The 18,926-nt window shown below is 37.4% G+C and overlaps 1 protein-coding gene across 1 annotated transcript in view; it reads left to right on the top strand.

Annotated features, from left to right (window-relative positions):
- Positions 1–3,023: 3,023 nt before the first annotated feature.
- LOC115210231 (ras-related protein Rab-2) overlaps positions 3,024–18,926 on the top strand; it is a 36,958-nt gene continuing 21,055 nt past the window's right edge. The window contains exons 1-2 of the mRNA XM_029778704.2: positions 3,024–3,178; positions 15,318–15,389. Of these exons, the coding sequence (XP_029634564.1) occupies positions 3,133–3,178; positions 15,318–15,389 (118 nt within the window). The 5' untranslated portion in view covers positions 3,024–3,132. The remainder of the gene's footprint in view (positions 3,179–15,317; positions 15,390–18,926) is intronic.

Below are 18,926 nucleotides of genomic sequence, written 5' to 3'. Positions count from 1 at the left end.
TGTCACCTCCTAACAGCCAAGGCCAAAGCAATCAGAGCTGAGAGATACCCAAAGCTTCTGTCATTCATCAAGCATCAAAGTGCAGGAAAAACTCTCATGTTTGTGGATGAGAAAAAGTTCACTGTAGATGCTGAGGTGAATCACTGAAATTCTTGAATGATTGCATACAACCCTTCCGACACCACCCTAACTGTGTTTGAGACTAAGAATCCTGTCTCAGTAATGGTATGGCAAGTGATGGAAGTATCATGGACCCACACTTCATAGAGTCTGGCTTGAAGATTGGCATAAAGGAGTATCTGGACATCCTGAAGAACTCTCTGTTACCTTGGATGGAGCATAAGTTTGGGCTTGACAATGTGGTGCTTATCCAGGATTCTGTACTATGCTATGGGTCAAAAGTAACACAGGCCTTCCTTGGTGAGGTGCCATTTTTTGTAAGGGCCAACATCTGGCCCAGAAATAGCACAGATCTCAACTTTCTCGATTACTTTTTATGGGGAGTACTTCATGCAAGGACCACTGTTTCACCACACTCGAGTGTCAACAGTCTGAAGACCTGCATCATGTGTGTGACATGCAAAATCAAAAAGGCAGAGGTTGCAGCAGCTGCAAAAAATTTTGTTCTTGTATAGAGGCAGTAATTGCTCGAAAGGGCAGCCATATTGAGCGATGTTTCTGTTGTAATAAAGGTTACATTAAAATTATATCTGTCTCTCTTTACTCTTTTACTTGTTTCAGTCATTTGACTGCAGCCATGCTGGAGCACCGCCTTTAGTCGAGCAAATCGACCCCGGGACTTATTCTATTGGTCTCTTTTGCCGAACCGCTAAGTGACGGGGACATAAACATACCAGTATCGGTTGTCAAGCAATGCTAGGGGGACAAACACAGACACACACATATATATATATATATATATATATATATATATATATATATATACACATACATATATACGACAGGCTTCTTTCAGTTTCTGTCTACCAAATCCACTCACAAGGCATTGGTCGGCGCGGGGCTATAGCAGAAGACACTTGCCCAAGATGCCATGCAGTGGGACTGAACCCGGAACCATGTGGTTGGTTAGCAAGCTACTTACCACACAGCCACTCCTGTCTACTACCATTATTTTAGTATTTATAACCAGCTTTATGCATTCTAAAAATTGTCTCAATTTATCTGCAAGACCCTATATATATAACACACACTGTTCCTGTGTTTACATGTTGCTTATAATTTGACTTATTAAGCACTTTTATCAAGACTGTCTGTCTCCATCTTGATTTTATCTGCTTTTCCATTCACTGACATGGATTGGATAGACTTTCTGAGGCAGTGTTTTACAGCCAGATGCTTTTCCTGTCTCTAACTCCATTAGAGATACACTGTACCTATTTGTAGTGATGCTACTGTGTAGGGTTCAGCGCGCATGCGCAGAATGGGACTACTTCTGGGTGGCCACCGGAAGTCTTCCCCATGTGCATGTGCGGGAAAACGTTCCCTCAAGCCCGCCAAGCTCAAATCGCTCTCTTCGGCTAGACAGCATTGCGATCGGACGTGCATTCACAGGCTCTGACAACCACTCGTGCTACGACATAGCGCCAACGACCATCAACCAACTTCAACAAACTAACACGAAGCTGTATATCAGAGGCTGTCTTTCTCCCACTAGACACACGTACGACATCGCAATCAATAAACCAGAACTACTGTCTTTTACCTTCAACCTGACTTCGTCTGCATTGTTTTATAAAATTTATATGTGACTAGATTGGATATCGACACCCTTTCAGTGGAGCGATAACAGATCCTTCGTTACATATTCTAAAACTTAGGTACATAAATAATGGTAAATATAGTTAGATAAACCCTCATTAATCCACATTTAACCCCCTTGTCACTTAGGGACATAGTGTAGCTATTCTAAAATAGGGATACATACAATAAATTTGAATAATATGGAAATCGATCAACATCAATGGAATTTGTAGTTTTGTGGTACCAGTGCCGGTGGCACATAAGAAAACCATCCGAACGTGGCCGTAGCCAGTACCACATCGACTGACCTCCGTGCCGGTGGCACATAACAAACACCATCTGATCGTGGCCGTGCCAGCCTCTGTACCGGTGGCACGTAAAAAACACCATCCGAGCGTGGCTGTTTGCCAGCCTCGTCTGGCACCTGTGTCGGTGGCACATAAAAAGCACCCACTACACTCACTTAGTGGTTGGCGTTAGGAAGGGCATCCAGCTGTAGAAACACTGCCAGATCAGACTGGAGCCTGGTGCAGCCTTCGGGCTTCCCAGACCCCAGTTGAACCGTCCAACTCATGCTAGCATGGAAAGCGGACGTTAAACGATGAACGATGAGACCCTCATTTGGTAGGCATTTAACTCCCTTGATACTTTCTCAACAAATGCCTACACTATCTTGTCAAAGATTCTTTTAATTCAACATAGGAAAAGTCCTTTTTTTTTCCTATTTAGGCAATCATCCAACTGGAATAATGCGGTGCCTTTAATCCTAAAGTGCATATCCTCTATTTTAATCCTATTTTGCATGTTTTACCACCACTCATAACATAATCTTCATCAAATAGGAAATTTCGTCCACTTATTTTGGCGTTGATAATCTGTCGACTTAAAAATATTTTTATAGTGTTTAATAAATTTCTAACTACGGAATTATTATAAAAGAGTGTAATAAATGGATTTTAAAATTGCCGAAAATGTATATTATTGTATTATATATTTCGCCCTCCTTTCGTTGTTGTTGGCAACTGAAGAAAAAAAAGTCAGTTGCTTATACTGTAAAAATTTATCAGGATTTTTCGAATTACATTTATTCTTTATATGCTTGGCAGAATTCGTCTTTTTTTTATTTTTATTTTCCCGCCTTTCTTTTCTCTGTATTCGTAACATTTCTATACTTTAAAGTAAGACAATTGTATTTCATAATCTGCGAAGATGTAAAAAGGCAAGAAGAAGAAGACAAAGATTTTTTTTTTTTTCGCAGACGGTTGCGCCCTCTATATAACGTAGAACGGCAAAGCGTGACGTCAACGTCCGGTGACGTCATCAGCAGACATACTTTTACGTAGCTTAAACTGTCTCGGATCAAGCTTCAGGATGTCATATGCATATTTATTTAAGTACATTATTATAGGTGATACAGGTAAGATTTACGTATATAGCTTTGATGGTTTTTTTACTCTAACGTATTAACGTATTTTCGGTATAATTTTTCCATGATAAATTAATCTACGTGCTGAAAACTGTTGTGTGTTGACGCAAGTCGTAACAGCATTTCGTATACCACTTGTCGACGTTTGATATCTTCCCTGACTCCTGCCCACGCCTCTTCCCTTTTTCCCTCTTTTACCGACACCAGCAGCACTGCGAAGATGGCAATATTTCTCAAATACCCACAACCTGTCACCTGTTAGCAATAATAGCCAATCCTCCCCTATTTCCTATGCCACAATAGACATTAATACATATATATAGACATTAATATATATATATATATGTGTGTGTATATAGAGATATGTGTGTGTATATGCCATTTATCTTCCATGCATTTGTGTTTGTTTCGTTTGAAGATGGCAATATTTCTCAAATATTCACAACTCATCACCTGTTAGCAATAATAACCAATCCTCCCTCTGTTTCCTTATGCCTCAATAGACAATACATACATATATATCCATATATATATTTATATACAGAGATATGTGTGTGTATATACCATTTTTCTTCCATGCATTTTTGTATTTGTTTCCTTTCTCGGTGACGTTTTAATGCATTTTAATGTCTTTTTAAATCTCTGGAAAATATTACCTAACACTTGTTTGCTTTCTTCTTCTGTTTATACTTCTGTGATTTAATTACTGATAAAAAAAAACCCCCAAAACCCCAAATATATTCCAATAACTGCTATTATATAATAAAAACGTGACAATTGCCAAGTCGTGGTTAAAAGATACTAATGGCCATATTTTTATTGATGAAAAATAAAACGCACCAATTAGTAGTTTGTTACTTGTGATTTATACATCCCACCTTTTGATAATTTCCAACCCTTTTCTTCCTTTGTTTTCGTTTTAGAAATCAGAAAACATCTGGATAATTATTTTCCTTTTTTTTTTTACTATCTTATATTATTTTTCAATGCTTTATTTGAATAGCACAAAGGTAGCTTTTTTTAAATATAAATATCATTTTTATTTCCATGCAATTGAAACTTCCTATTAACAGTGGAATATTCTACTAGGTTTGACTAGTCAGGGGGAAAAAAGAAAAAAAATACAAAACAATCAACATAGTACCTTAATTCCTTTCATTTTCTTTAATTAACTAAAATCATATAATTTTCCTTTGTTGCTATACAGATTTGATTAGAGTATATTATATTTTTGCTTATTAACTTTTTATCATATTAAATTGCCTCTTACTGATTGTTTTTTCAACACAGATTATATATATATATTATATATATATATAAATATAAGAGAGTGACCACTAAGCCACTTGGTGTTAAATTGACTGTACTATTAAATTAGTATCCAATTTTCTCACCCTTATTAGTTGATTATATATATATATATATATTCCTTTAAACTCATTCAATAGTTCATATTAAAACTCACCAACACGAGACGTGTTTACATTGTGTATTTTACGTATTTGTAGGAATTGTTGAATTCTATATCCAATCTGTTAGTTAATTATTTAAAGGGGTTAGTTAAGGTGTATATTTATGACCACACTGTAGACCTATTTAGCCTAATAGGTGTATATTTTGATATGTAGAAAACGAGATCACTGGTGGAAATATAAAATCTGTCTAATGTATATACGATGCATCTCCATGTAGTTGTGTGTCTGTATTGCCAAGTGTATTCCTAGTCTAAGAGGCAATCAATATTTACACTAGGGTTTTTAAGCAGTCCCCTCCAACAACCAGTTAAACATGACTAAAAACTGCGTCCTTGTACTTCGTATTGGGGTCCATAAAGAGATTTTCTTTGCTCGTTTTCGGGTCCTTTATATATTGAAATTTCATAAATATGTCGTTTTGTTATTTTGGCTGAGTCTCTAAAATTTTTGCTCTCTGGGATGTAAATAATTATATCTGAATTCTCATTAAATAAAGATAGTGCCTTGCAGCTATTTTAGAACGATTTTTTGAAAGATATTTATCGGGTGTGATTAATTTTAACAAGTATGTATGAACAAATGACCTGCTTTAAAAGACTTGCATAAAAATATTTTCTGGGTGTGACGACCTGCAATGTATGTATGTATATATATATATATATTATATATATATATATATATATATATATATATATATATATATATCCTACACAACCATAATGGTTGTCTAGGTTTAAATATTGTTTTTTTTTTGTTGTATATCAGTTGCAACCATTGTAAATGAATAAAATTGTTTCTATGATTGACTGTTTGCTAATTACTGTCATTAAATATTCTTTGCCTATGTAGAATATAAACTGTACCCATTTAAGATCATAGTTCTATAAATGTAACTGATCATTCGCTGTTTCTTTACTCGAACTACTACTGAATTTCGTTGCCCTATTTCGTGTTTATGGGTGTATTTCACTTGGTTCAAGCTTTGTTCATTAATGCTTTGTGTAATGAGGTAAAATAAAATATTGTCAGCGATGTCTCTTTGTTACACCTTCGGCAGTATATATATATACATATATATATATACTAAAACATTGTCTCCATATTGATGCATTATCGATTTATTTTTAGAAAGTCACAAGATATATATATGTATACATGTGTGTGTGTGTATATGTGTGTATGTATATACATATTCATTTAGTTAACATCCTTTTTAATATGTTCAATTGTCGGTGGTGGCCTTTTCGATTGTGTTAAAAATTCATAAGATGAAAAGGTAGCCTTATTCGTATCGACTACTACTTCGTTTCTTGGTGCACGCCTCCTGCAAGAAACCTCTGAATCGCATTTGTCTTCGTTTCAGTTGTTCAATTCTATATATGATATGATTTGAGTTGGTGAGTGGAGCAAATGTCTATGTATGACTAGTACGTGTTCAACCAACAGCTTGTTCAGCTATTAGTGCGTGTGTGTATATATATATATATATATAATATAGTTTACTGTGGAAGTTATTTATTACGTTAGGTTCGCAGCTGGCCTGAAAAAAATATGGATTCGATTTATTGAATTCATTTGCAAGCCTTGTTTTTCTCATCTTTTTCTCTGTGTATATATTTTATTGATGAACTATAGTCTAGGTTATAGCAAGCTATAAATACATAAGAGTATAATAACCTCAGGAAAACTAGTGATATTCTGCGTTGGCAAAGAGTATAAAGCAAGTAATTCTGTGGAATAAATTGTGCCATAAAAAAGCCTAACGTTTCGGTCAGAATCCGTCGTTGCAGAGAAAATAAACGAATATTTAATTCAATCTCAAGTTGTCATATATATATTTGCGACAATCTAGCGAGAGAATACACCATATGTCCAATATATTTCGTTAACAATGCAGATTTTACCAGTGGCAGTAGTTGCTGTTGTATATATAATCACTCCTCTTTAGACTAATCTCAGTGACATAGTTCTCTCCAGTTGCCATTTTCCTGACATATTGGTTGTTTACATCTTACTTTCATTTCCAACAACTGTTGGATGCATTTATGTGGCTATTTAATGTAAACCCCAAGACGGATGTTATTGAAGATTCTTTAAATTAAAAATAGTTAAATACTACAAAACCGACATTTTAGAATAATTTCGAACGATTCATATAAAGACTTTAATTCTATGTTTCTGAAACCCTTGCAGGCATGATGATTATTATTACTTCCTATAACTCATAACTAATATATTGATTTTTTTAAAGTCTGAAAAGGGTATTTTTCACATTTTTCTTTTCCTTCTTTAATTTCCTCAATTTTGCACATCATCTGCGTAATATTGTCCGACACTTATTAACTAGCTTGTTGTGAATGAGAAATTTAATAAATTCAGTTGCTGAATATAGAATGGTAGTCCGAAATTGTGTTGATTTCAGGAATAATTACAGATCCAATTTCTGCAAGATGTGTGTGTATGTGTGTATTTACATAGATTGCTGTTAATACTAATCGGTTGTACTATTTTTTAATATTTTTTATAGCAAATATAATGATCTCAATTTGATTATTATAAAACTAAAACTACTTCTTGTTCTGTCGTCTCGTTTCTTAGATATTTATTAAATTATAATTTTCACATTCAATTAATTTAGATAATTCTGTAATATAATTTAATCTTAAGCAGTTGAAAAAGATTTTATAATATAGTTAATAATCGTCCAGTGATCATGACAACCAGATTTCTACTAAGGTTATTAACGAAATTTATACATTCTACCTGTTAGAAGCAATTACTACCGATTCTTGCTCCATATGTTTGTCTCTTTGGAACTTCCTTATGTAAAGCTTTTCACTTGATGATTGTTGCTCATCTTAGTATGCTCTCTTGAATTTCACTATTTCACTGGTTATTCTTTATGAATATGTAAGCTATTTGTCTGTTCATGGATGGATTATTCTATGCAAATTTTCACTCTAGAGATTATCACTGGTGATATAGGAAAGCATGCTACATTTTTTTATCAAATAAAACCTCTTCATGAAGTATTTGAATGAAAAGGAAAAAAACAACAAAAAAACACTTATTTAAATGATATTACATCTTGTACCTTTTTATATATTATTTGTAAATAAATAAATGGTAGCACTATTTCATTAAATCAATAAAAAAATTTATACTTTTTGTTTAAAATTTGTTATGGTGTAGTCAAAGAAGGACAGTTCTTGTGACTCTTTTCAGGACTCTGAGACAGAAAGGAAGAAGTTACCTGCAAATCAGGGACCTTGCCTGAATTCTTTAAACCAGGGATTCTCAACCGGGGTCTATATAAGAATTTGTTAAAATTTATGTGCAATAAATTTCTTATACTTCAACACATTTTTTATGCAGTTCCTAATAATACTTAATTATAAAAAAGAAGAAAAAAAAAACCCAATTTTTTTTTATATACATTGAAAGGCTATGGAGGTCCAGCAGATTAAAATAGGAATCGAAGGGGTCCATAGGCAAAAAATGGTTGAGAACCTCTGTTTTAAGCAGTGGATTTCTCTAAACACACCACAAGGTAGTTGGGTGGTGTGAAACCAGATGCTATGTTGGGTCAACTATCTGAAAACATGCCTTCCACACCTTTATATCAAATTTCTCTCGTGGTTTTAGCTTTTAGTTGACCTGAGGCTTATTATAGAAGACATTTTCTAGACAATTTTGTTTTAACATGCTTTTCCTGAAATAAAACATTTGAGTTATATCGTTTTTCATATGGTTGAATGTAGTAACTAATATGAACATTTCAATGACTGGCTTGCACATCACATTAAACATTCATTAAAACCATAATTCAAACAATTTATACTCATTCAGTTCAGGTTAAATAGTTTCTGTAAAATCTTGTTGGAGATGTTATATATGGATTTCATTTGTAAATGCTTTCATAATAATCACCCAACCATTTGAATAAAGTTTCTTGTTTTTCATGAGCTTAATTTCACTTCAAGTGTTGTGCTATATTTATATGTTATGTACCAGTCTATTTAGTTGAAGATAATGCGTTCAGGATGAGAAGTTTTTGTGATAGTGTTGAACTGAATGTGGTGAATGGTTCAGTGGTTTGAAATCTATGGCTGACATATATCCATGTTTTAATTAAGGAAAGAAAAATTGTCAACTGGTGGGAAATTCATGTTTAGAAACATTGGTATCGATAAATCTAGACTGTTTCTTAATGAAATAGACTTTGTTGAAGTAGTCTCTATGAATGAGGAACTTTTGCTGCCAGTCATAATTTAAATATCTGCAAAAAAGGTTTGCATTATGCATTACATTCTACACCTATTTACTGGGATATTAAAATTTTATAGAATGTAAAGGTTAAATAAGCTGAATATAGTTACAATTTGGTTGGATGTTGACATACATCTGTGATGGAAAGTATTATCTAAGTTATTGCAGGTTTACTTATTTTCAGTGGATAGGAACTATATTATCACTTTGATCACTTTGACCGACCAGTCCGTCAGGCATCCATTTGACACTGCTGGTCACAGCATGATGTCCACTCCTCTCTGGATCGCGCCTTTCTCATCCACGTGATCCCAATTGTCCTCTTGAAATCGTCACTTCACCGTCGTGGAGGTCTTCGAGTGGTCTTTTCCGCTCACGCAGGTACCACTCGACAAAGAGAGAAGAGCAAAGACTGATAACGGCTCAAAGAGCCATGGAAAGGTCAATGCTTGGTATCTCGTTGAGAGAGCACATAAATAGCAACATCATCAGAAAGAAGTCCGGCGTGAGAGATGTCATCGCAGAGTATACTCGCAGCAAGTATAGATGGGCTGGACACGTCGCCCGGCTTACCGATAATCGGTGAACGCACGCAGTTGTCGAGGAACTATATTATATGGTCATGAATGTTGAGTAATAACTGAAAGAGTGCAACTGTGAATACAAGCAGCTGAAATGGGGTTCTTCCAAAGGATCTCTGGAGTAACATTACTCAACAGGGTGCATAGCTCAGCAGTTAGTGAGTTTCTCTTGGTTGAGCTGCTACTTCTCTGCATTGAGAGGTCACAGCTCCAATGCTACCGGCATGATTAGAATGCTGCAGGGAAGGATCACAAAATAGCTTCTTCAAGCCAAGCCAACTGGTAGCAGACTTAGGGGTCGACAAAGAATGAGACCATTGGATAATATCCATAATCTCAGTTGATCAAGCTTGGGAATCCAGCTGGAGAATGTTGCTTCTGATCGGACGCTATGGAGGAGGTACTTGATAAATGGATGGAGTAAATAGGCGCAGGAGTGGCTGTGTGGTAAGTAGCTTGCTAACCAACCACATGGTTCCGGGTTCAGTCCCATTCCGTGGCATCTTGGGCAAGTGTCTTCTGCTATAGCCCCGGGCCGACCAATGCCTTGTGAGTGGATTTGGTAGACGGAAACTGAAAGAAGCCTGTCGTATATATGTATATATATATATATATGTATTTGTGTGTATGTTTGTCCCCCTAGCATTGCTTGACAACCGATGCTGGTGTGTTTACGTCCCCGTCACTTAGCGGTTCGGCAAAAGAGACCGATAGAATAAGTACTGGGCTTACAAAGAATAAGCCCCGGGGTCGATTTGCTCGACTAAAGGCGGTGCTCCAGCATGGCCGCAGTCAAATGACTGAAACAAGTAAAAGAGTAAAGAGAGTAAAGTATATTGTTGGTTTGGTTTGGGCTAGTTATCTTATGAAGGTTAGAATTTTTCTTTTCCTAACTGGTATTGATAGTTACTAAGAGTAATATTAGTTAAATATAATTAAATATTGTAATATTCTAATATTTGAAATGTGTTTTTGAAGTAAATATCATTAATTGAACTTGCACCAGGAATCTAGAACTCTGATAAAGTATTTCATAATAAATTGATGCTAACACTCTAATTTCCTCCCAGTAATTTTTTCCCCCCCAAGTACTGATTTTTAATACAAGACTTCAAATTTTGGGGAAAAGAACAGTTGATTGTATTGACTCTAGTATTTGAAAGTGCTGGGACAAATACCATAAAGCATTTTGTCTGACACTCTTAGAATTCTGCTAATCCCCAAAAATTCATCATCATCATCATTTAGCGTCCGCTTTCCCTGCTAGCATGGGTTGGACGGTTCAACTGGGGTCTGTGAAGCCAGAAGGCTGCATCAGGCCCAGTCTGATCTGGCAGTGTTTCTATGGCTGGATGCCCTTCCTAACGCCAACCACTCTGTGAGTGTAGTGGGTGCTTTTTACATGCCACCCGCACAGGTGCCAGATGGAGCTGGCAAACGGCCACGAACGGATGGTACTTTTACGTGCCACCGGCACGGGGGCCAGGCGAGGCTGGCAATGGCCACGAAAGGATGGTGCTATGTGCCACCGGCACGGGGGCCAGGCGAGGCTGGCAACGGACACGATCGGATGGTGCTTTTATCTTATATTCTTATATTCTTCCTTATGAAGGTATTTGCTTCATTTAATCAACTCATGTTTATAATAAAATATGAACACTGGGATTAATTTTCCATCAATGAACATAGCTTATGTGTTTGTACTAATTTTGAGCAATAGTCTTGTATACAATAAATTGATCTGTTAGTTTTGGGATTTTAAAATGATTGATTTTGATAAGGAAGGTTTGTATGAATGGCTTCATAAAACGTTTAGTTGAATACTTCTTAGTCCTTTCTGCAAAGGACATTATGGCCTGTTGAAAAGAAAAATTAGAGGAAACAGTATGCTTGTAACATTTGAACTATTTTAATACCGCCCCGACTGGCCTCTGTTCCGGTGGCACGTAAAAAGCACCATCCGATCGTGGTCGTTGCCAGCCTTGCCTGGCCCCCCGTGCTGGTGGCACGTAAAAAGCACCATCCGTCTGTGGCCGTTTGCCAGCCCCGTCTAGCACCTGTGCAGGTGGCACGTAAAATGCACCCACTACACTCACGGAGTGGTTGGCGTTAGGAAGGGCATCCAGCCGTAGAAACACTGCCAGATCAGACTGGGCCTGGTGCAGCCTTCTGGCTTCCCAGACCCCAGTTGAACCGTCCAACCCATGCTAGCATGGAAAGCGGACGCTAAATGATGATGATGATGAAGACTGCTTAAAACTCGAATTTATTTGAGAGAACATTCTGTAAATAATGTTTATTACTGCTAGAATATGTGTTTGGATTTCATTTTTTAATATTTAATTAAGTTTATGCTGGCTTAAATTTCAATCAAATTTATTTCTGAAAATATTCCATTTAAAAATATTTTTTAATTCAGGAATAGTTGGCTTTAAAAAACAAATGTCAAAATATTAAAATTCTCATAAAAAAATGTAAAAATTTCTTTGTGTGGCATATTAGTTGAGGATTAGTTGGTCTGTGGCTTTATAGTAGTAAGTTTATCCGTTTTACTGGCAGATTGTTGTATTTCCCTCTGTATTATAAAGCACTAAAAAGGTAGCAAATTGGTAGTCATTAGAGCAGTGGTTTTCAACCAGGGTTCCGCCAGTACAGTCCAGGGGTTCTGCAAGAAGTTACAAAACTGCAAAAATCGGCAGTAATTTTTAAGTCTCCTGTGCAGAAATGTGTGCATAGGACTATTAAATTATTGCACAGGGGTTCCTCGAGCCAGTGGAATGTTTCCTTGGGGTTCCGCTCCAGCAAAAGGTTTGAAAAGCACTGCATTAGAGTGTCAGATAAAATGCGTTGAGGTATTCGTTCTAGCTCTCTGTTCTCTAAGGTTAACTTTGCCTTTTTTGGGGAATTGGGGTTCAATAAAATGCCAGTTCAGGACAGTGAATTGGCAGAATTGTTACAGCAGTGAATGTAATAACTTGCAGTATCTGTCCTCTCTGCATTCTTGGTTCAAACTCCGCCTATTACTAGCTTCTTCATTGTGGGAAACGGAGCCTTTCGGATCTGGCTAATGGGGATAAGCCTCCAATGTCAGACAACAGAATATGTTAATTGGAGCTACACTTAAAAAAGTACGATGAATTCTAGGACAGTTACTAATGCTTCATTCTGAGTCTTGGTGACCAGGTCATAAATATACAATAAAACTATAATAATGCACCCATCATCATTTCAGCATATGATCTCGGGTCAAACCTCTTGTCAAATAAGGTTTGTTACTTGAATATTAAGACTTTCTTAGCACTTTTACCCTTTAAACTATTTTAAGAAACATAAATTTCTCAATTTTCTGATTTTCACACCTGTATGAACATCAATGGAATTTGTATTTTTGTGGTACCAGTGCCGGTGGCACATAAGAAAACCATCCGAACGTGGCCGTAGCCAGTACCGCATCGACTGGCCTTCGTGCTGTGGGCACGTAACAAACACCATCCGATCGTGGCCGTGCCAGCCTCGCCTGGCCTCCGTACTGGTGGCACGTAACAAACACCATCTGAGCGTGGCCGTTCGCCAGCCTCGTCTGGCACCTGTGTCGGTGGCACATAAAAAACACCATCCGATCGTGGCCGTTTGCCAGCCTCGTCTGGCACCTGTGTCGGTGGCACATAAAAAGCACCCACTACACTCACGGAGGGGGTTGGCGTTAGGAAGGGCATCCAGCTGTAGAAACACTGCCAGATGTGACTGGCCTGGTGCAGCCTTCGGGCTTCCCAGACCCCAGTTGAACCGTCCAACCCATGCCAGCATGGAAAGCGGACGTTAAAAGATGATGATGATATGCTACCTGTTTCTATGTTTAAAAAAGGTCATTCAGATTTCCAATCTCATCCCAGTTTTGTTTTTTAAAATCATTAATTTTTTAAAGATATCTTTGTAATAACTACTCTTATCTTTTAATATCTGTGCATTTATTTTCCCAGAAAAACAGATTTTAGACTTGTACATTTATATTTTATAAATACAATAATAAATTTTGATTGCTTTTTCTTATAAATTTCTCACAGTTTCTAGAATGTACTTCTGGATTGAAATCTCTTCCTTATATCACATGATTGATCTTTTGAACATCTGGTATCGTGTAATAAATCTATACATTCTCAGGTTGTATTATACAATCAATACAACATACAACCCTTTTGATACCAACTTGTCCAAGATTGCCTCTGATTCTATCATACAAACATCCTGTTTAAATTAAAACCTTCCATCAGTCATTTGTAATTTATCGCCTTTGTGTGTGGCAAATGTGCAGGTACAATAAGCACTAAAAATGTACAGAAAATAGACTTCCTCAAATGCTTGGGGGAATCCTTAGAAGTAGTAGATAGCTTCTGTTACCTAGGTGACCAAGTTAGCAGTAGAGTAAGTTCTGAAAGCATAGTTGCTAGAATAAGAGATGGGCTAGGCAAAGATCAGAGCTACTATCTTTGTTGGTAACTAAGGGCCTCTCCCTCAGAGTGAAAGGCAGATTGTATGATGTTTGTGTATGCTACATGCAAATATATGGGAAACTACCACCTGTGTCATCTCTCGTGAAAGGTAAGAAAGTCCAGTTTGCTGGACATTGTTGTAGAGCTGAAAAAGAGGTAATTTCTACTCTTCTCCTCTGGAAGCCATCTACTCGCAATACCAGAGGGCGCGCACTCTCCTACCCTGATGTAATCTCCAGGGATACAGGCATCCAGCAACAGGACCTCCGTAATGCCATGATGGACCGTGAAGTCTGGCGCAGCATGGTAAATTCCATTGTCTCGACCACGGTCGAACAATGATGATGATGATAACATGGCAGTGAAACATGGGCTATAACTACAGAAGACTTGAAAAAATTAAGCCAGCAAGCTCTGCCGGATGGGTAATGTAAGTGTGCACACACAACAGTGTAAATGATTTAATAGGAAAACTGGGTATCAGAGGCATCAGATGTGTGCAAGAAAGAACACTATGATGGTATGGTTATGTTTTGTGTATGGATGAGGACAGCTGCTTAAAGAAGTACTGATTTCTAATTGTGGAGGGAAGACCTAAGACAGAGTGATGAGAAAGCAACTTCAGATGCTGGGTCTCACTGAGGAGATGACAAGGGACTGAAACTTGTGGCAATTTGTTGTACATGAAAAGATACATTAAGCTAAGGAATATAGTGGCAATCCATGCATACAAGCATGCACCTACTCCCTCTCCCAACTGAGAGGTCTTTGAGTTGCAAGTGTTAGTACCATGTAAAATGCATCCTTGCTGGTGCCTCATAAAAAGCACCTGGCACACTGTAAAGTGGTTGGTGTTAGGAAGAGCCTCCAGCCATAGAAACCATACCAAAACAGACAGTTGGAGCCTGGACAGCTCCTGACTGACCAGCTCCATGCCAAACTGTCCAACTCATGCCAGCATGGAAAATGAACATTAAACAATGGTGATGTTCCAAACATCAACTTAGGTTATTTTACTAAGTTCTGCATTTTTAAAATTGATTTAAACAAGGTAGTGTATTTCAAGAGAAATATGGTAACAGAAGGGTTAACTATATGGTTGGTTATAGAATTCTAAAACCCAAACATAAATTTAAAAATCTCTGATTTTGATTTCTGAAAAATCAAATGAAATTGTGAGAGAAGTACCCTTATAAACTCCTCCCTCTTCCTCACATTTTTCTGCCTACATTGTAATGAAATTATTATGAATTTTTTGTTGTTGTTTTATCTTTCTATTGTATCTTGATAGTAATTAAGTTCTTTACTTCACTAGGTGTTGGTAAATCCTGTCTGCTGCTGCAGTTTACTGATAAGAGATTTCAGCCCGTACATGATTTAACCATAGGTTGGTATATATTTTTTAATTCATTTTTTTTTTTTGTCTTGAATCATTAAAATTGTTGTTAAATCTTAAATTATGAGTCATGAAAAGAAATATAAGCATTTTAGATTTCTAGTTGTCAGATTTTATAATAAACCTCTTATATTATGTATATCATGGAAACTAACTATATAAATATTTAAGCCTTGAGGCAAGAAATGTCTTGTATCTAAAATGTACTTACTCTCTCTCATAGTTAATGAAGAACTAGGCGCAGGAGTGGCTGTGTGGTAAGTAGCTTGCTAACCAACCACATGGTTCCGGGTTCAGTCCCACTGCGTGGCATCTTGGGCAAGTGTCTTCTGCTATAGCCCCGGGCCGACCAAACCCTTGTGAGTGGATTTGGTAGACGGAAACTGAAAGAAGCCTGTCGTATATATGTATATATGTATGTGTATGTATGTGTGTGTCTGTGTTTGTCCCTCTAGCATTGCTTGACAACCGATGCTGGTGTGTTTACGTCACCGTCACTTAGCGGTTCGGTAAAAGAGACCGATAGAATAAGTACTGGCTTTACAAAGAATAAGTCCCGGGGTCGAGTTGCTCGACTAAAGGCGGTGCTCCAGCATGGCCGCAGTCAAATGACTGAAACAAGTAAAAGAGTAACTCAAAATGTTATGTTTGAACTGTTCTCTTTAACTTGTTTATTTAATAAACACTTTGTTCCTACTTGGCACAACATTTTTAAAACATACTTTTAAGGGGTAGCAAAATTCAGTTTATGTAGGGTGTCAGGGTTCTTAAGGCCAGCTCTGATTACATGAATGTAAGTCTAAATCCTCATTACAAATATTGTGTTGTATTGGCAAAGGGACCTAAATGGTAATCCTTGTAGAAAAAAAATTTGTTAATCCATGTGAGATATTTGTGCTAAGAAGGAAAACTTTCTTTTGATAAATGCCTTTGTCAATTAGTATAGATCATTTTGCTTTTTCTGAATTAACTCCTCAAATGTTGTTGACTATCTCTAATGGTATCAGTCTGAAAATTGGTGCCATGCTTTCTTCACATCATTGTGGTTGGTTATAAGAAAGGCATCCACTTTATTCTAAGATTATGCAAGTGTTCAAATTTTTTAAACTCACTCAGTGTAAGTGTCAGTTGGTGGCTGTAGTCAAACTGTAGAAGTTCCATACCTGAAATAACATGGGTCAAAAAAGTGTAGACATCTAACAAGCTAATGCTGATACATTAATACTAAATATGATACAAAAGAGTTTCAACTTACATAAAGAATTCCATTGTTTTCTAGGATCTCTCTTTAAAATAACTACCTGTTGATATTGCTGTGTTTCAGTTATGTCAAAAATTGAGTACAGATGTGACTTAGCAAATGCCTCTTCAGTGAGAATATTATGTTATAAAAAAAAAATCTTGCCTTGTAGTTTGGGGAAAATCTATAAAGAGGTTCTGATAATACATCAATAGAAACTGAGCTTAAAAATAAAGAATACTAGCACAAAATATGGTTTGATCTTTTTACAACCATGAGGCAATGGCAAAGGACCAAGATCTCTGGAGATATGCTGTGACTGCAAAAACCCGGGCTGCTTCCTGCACCAGTTCCGCATAGCCCCTGCCCATTCAAAGTACCTTGGATTCCAGAACATCCCGCTGTGCTTGAGGAGACCTGTTGAGTCAAGTACATGAACATCGAAATAAATATCAATGGAAATAGTAGTTGTGATACCCGTGTCGGTGGCACATAAAAAGCACCATCCGAACGTGACCGATGCCAGCGCTGCCTCGACTGGCTTCTGTGCCGGTGGCACATAAAAAGCGCTATCCGAATGTGGCCGATGCCAGCGCTGCCTCGACTGGCTTCTGTGCCGGTGGCACATAAAAAGCACCATTCCGAATGTGGCCGATGCCAGCGCTGCCTCAACTGGCTCCAGTGCTGGTGGCTCATAAAAAGCACCATCCGAATGTGGCCGATGCCAGCGCCACCTTGGCTGGCTTCCGTGCCGGTGGCATGTTAAAAGCACCAACCGATCGTGGATGATGCCGGAATCCCCTGGCACCTGTGCAGGTGGCACGTAAAAAGCACCCACTACACTCGCGGAGTGGTTGGCGTTAGGAAGGGCATCCAGCTGTAGAAACTCTGCCAGATCAGACTAGAGCCTGGTGCAGACCCCGGTCGAACCGTCCAACCCGTGCTAGCACGGAAAACGGACGTTAAAAGATGATGATGATAATTTCTAGTGAAATAACTCTGTATTTTCCAATTTCAATAATAATCAGGAATTTGGAGGGATTTGGTAAAATAATTTTATTATAGAGCTGGAGTTTGGAACATCATCATTTAATGTCTGTTTTCCTTGCTGGTTTGGTTTGGATGGTTTGACAGGAGCTGGCAAGTCTGTTGTGGCATGGTTTTTATAGCTAGGTGCTCTTGCACCCTTGCAAAACTACTTGCACAAAAGGTGTCCCTGTTAAATCTGTTTCTCACAACATATTCTAACAACTCTTCCCTCTATTTGTGTCCACTCATGGCATTCCCTCTCTTCCACTTCCTTTTCACACTCTTGTGAACTTACCCACCCATTCACCCTAATCTTCTATTCTTCTTCACTTATATACACTACTTTACAGAGTATACTGAATGCTTTTTACATGGCACCAGCACCAGTGAGGTCACCAGGTCACTTACGAGACAAAACCCTTCAACTGAGGTGGGAGTAGTATTAAGGGAGATGGCATTGTGTTGGCCTTGCATTAAAGGAGATACATGGCTACCTCAGTCGGAGAGAGAGAGAGAGTGTGTGTGGGTGGGGGTGTACACTCAAGTTACAAAGTGGTGTATATAAGTGAAGAGGAATCGAGGATTAGATAGGGTGAATGGGTGGGTAAGTTTGCAAGATTGTGGAAGAGAGGGAATGCAATGAGCAGACACAAATAGAGGGAGGGGCTTTTAGGAAAATATGTTGTGAGGAAGAGATTTAACAGGGACACATTTTGTGCAAGTAGGATTGCAAGGATGCAAAGGGAGAGTGGGAGATATAGGGGAAAATACTTCTAAAACTTGTATTTGAAAATTTACTAGAATTGTCACAGGTAATGATATAGGTTTGTTGTATTTTAATCAAATTTGACATTTAAGAGCTATGACTTTTATTCATGATTAAGGTCTGTTTTTAACCTGAAATTGTATGCTTTTCAAATATTTGTACATCTAAGATTTTTTTTTTTTACAATCTAAAGACCAATGTTTTGGATTAAAAAGTGAAATTATTGAAAAGCTTGAAATGGAATTAATACTTAATGAGTAAACTTGTGAATGTAGACAGCACTTAGTTTTAGACAGAATGAATACATCTTGTAAGCCTAGTTTAAGATCATTAGAAGTAGAAGTGATTATGTTGGACAATGAAGGAAGAAAGATTTAAGGTTGTCATTGAAGGAAGGTTTCTCAATGCAGTGTAACTTTTTATAAATAATCTTGAATGCTTTACTCTTTTACTTGTTTCAGTCATTTGACTGCGGCCATGCTGGAGCACCGCC

The sequence above is a fragment of the Octopus sinensis genome, linkage group LG4 (genome assembly GCF_006345805.1).
Source record: "Octopus sinensis linkage group LG4, ASM634580v1, whole genome shotgun sequence".
Classification (NCBI taxonomy): domain Eukaryota; kingdom Metazoa; phylum Mollusca; class Cephalopoda; order Octopoda; family Octopodidae; genus Octopus; species Octopus sinensis.
Note: the sequence above shows the minus strand (reverse complement) of the source record. Positions and strands in the feature narration are given on the sequence as shown.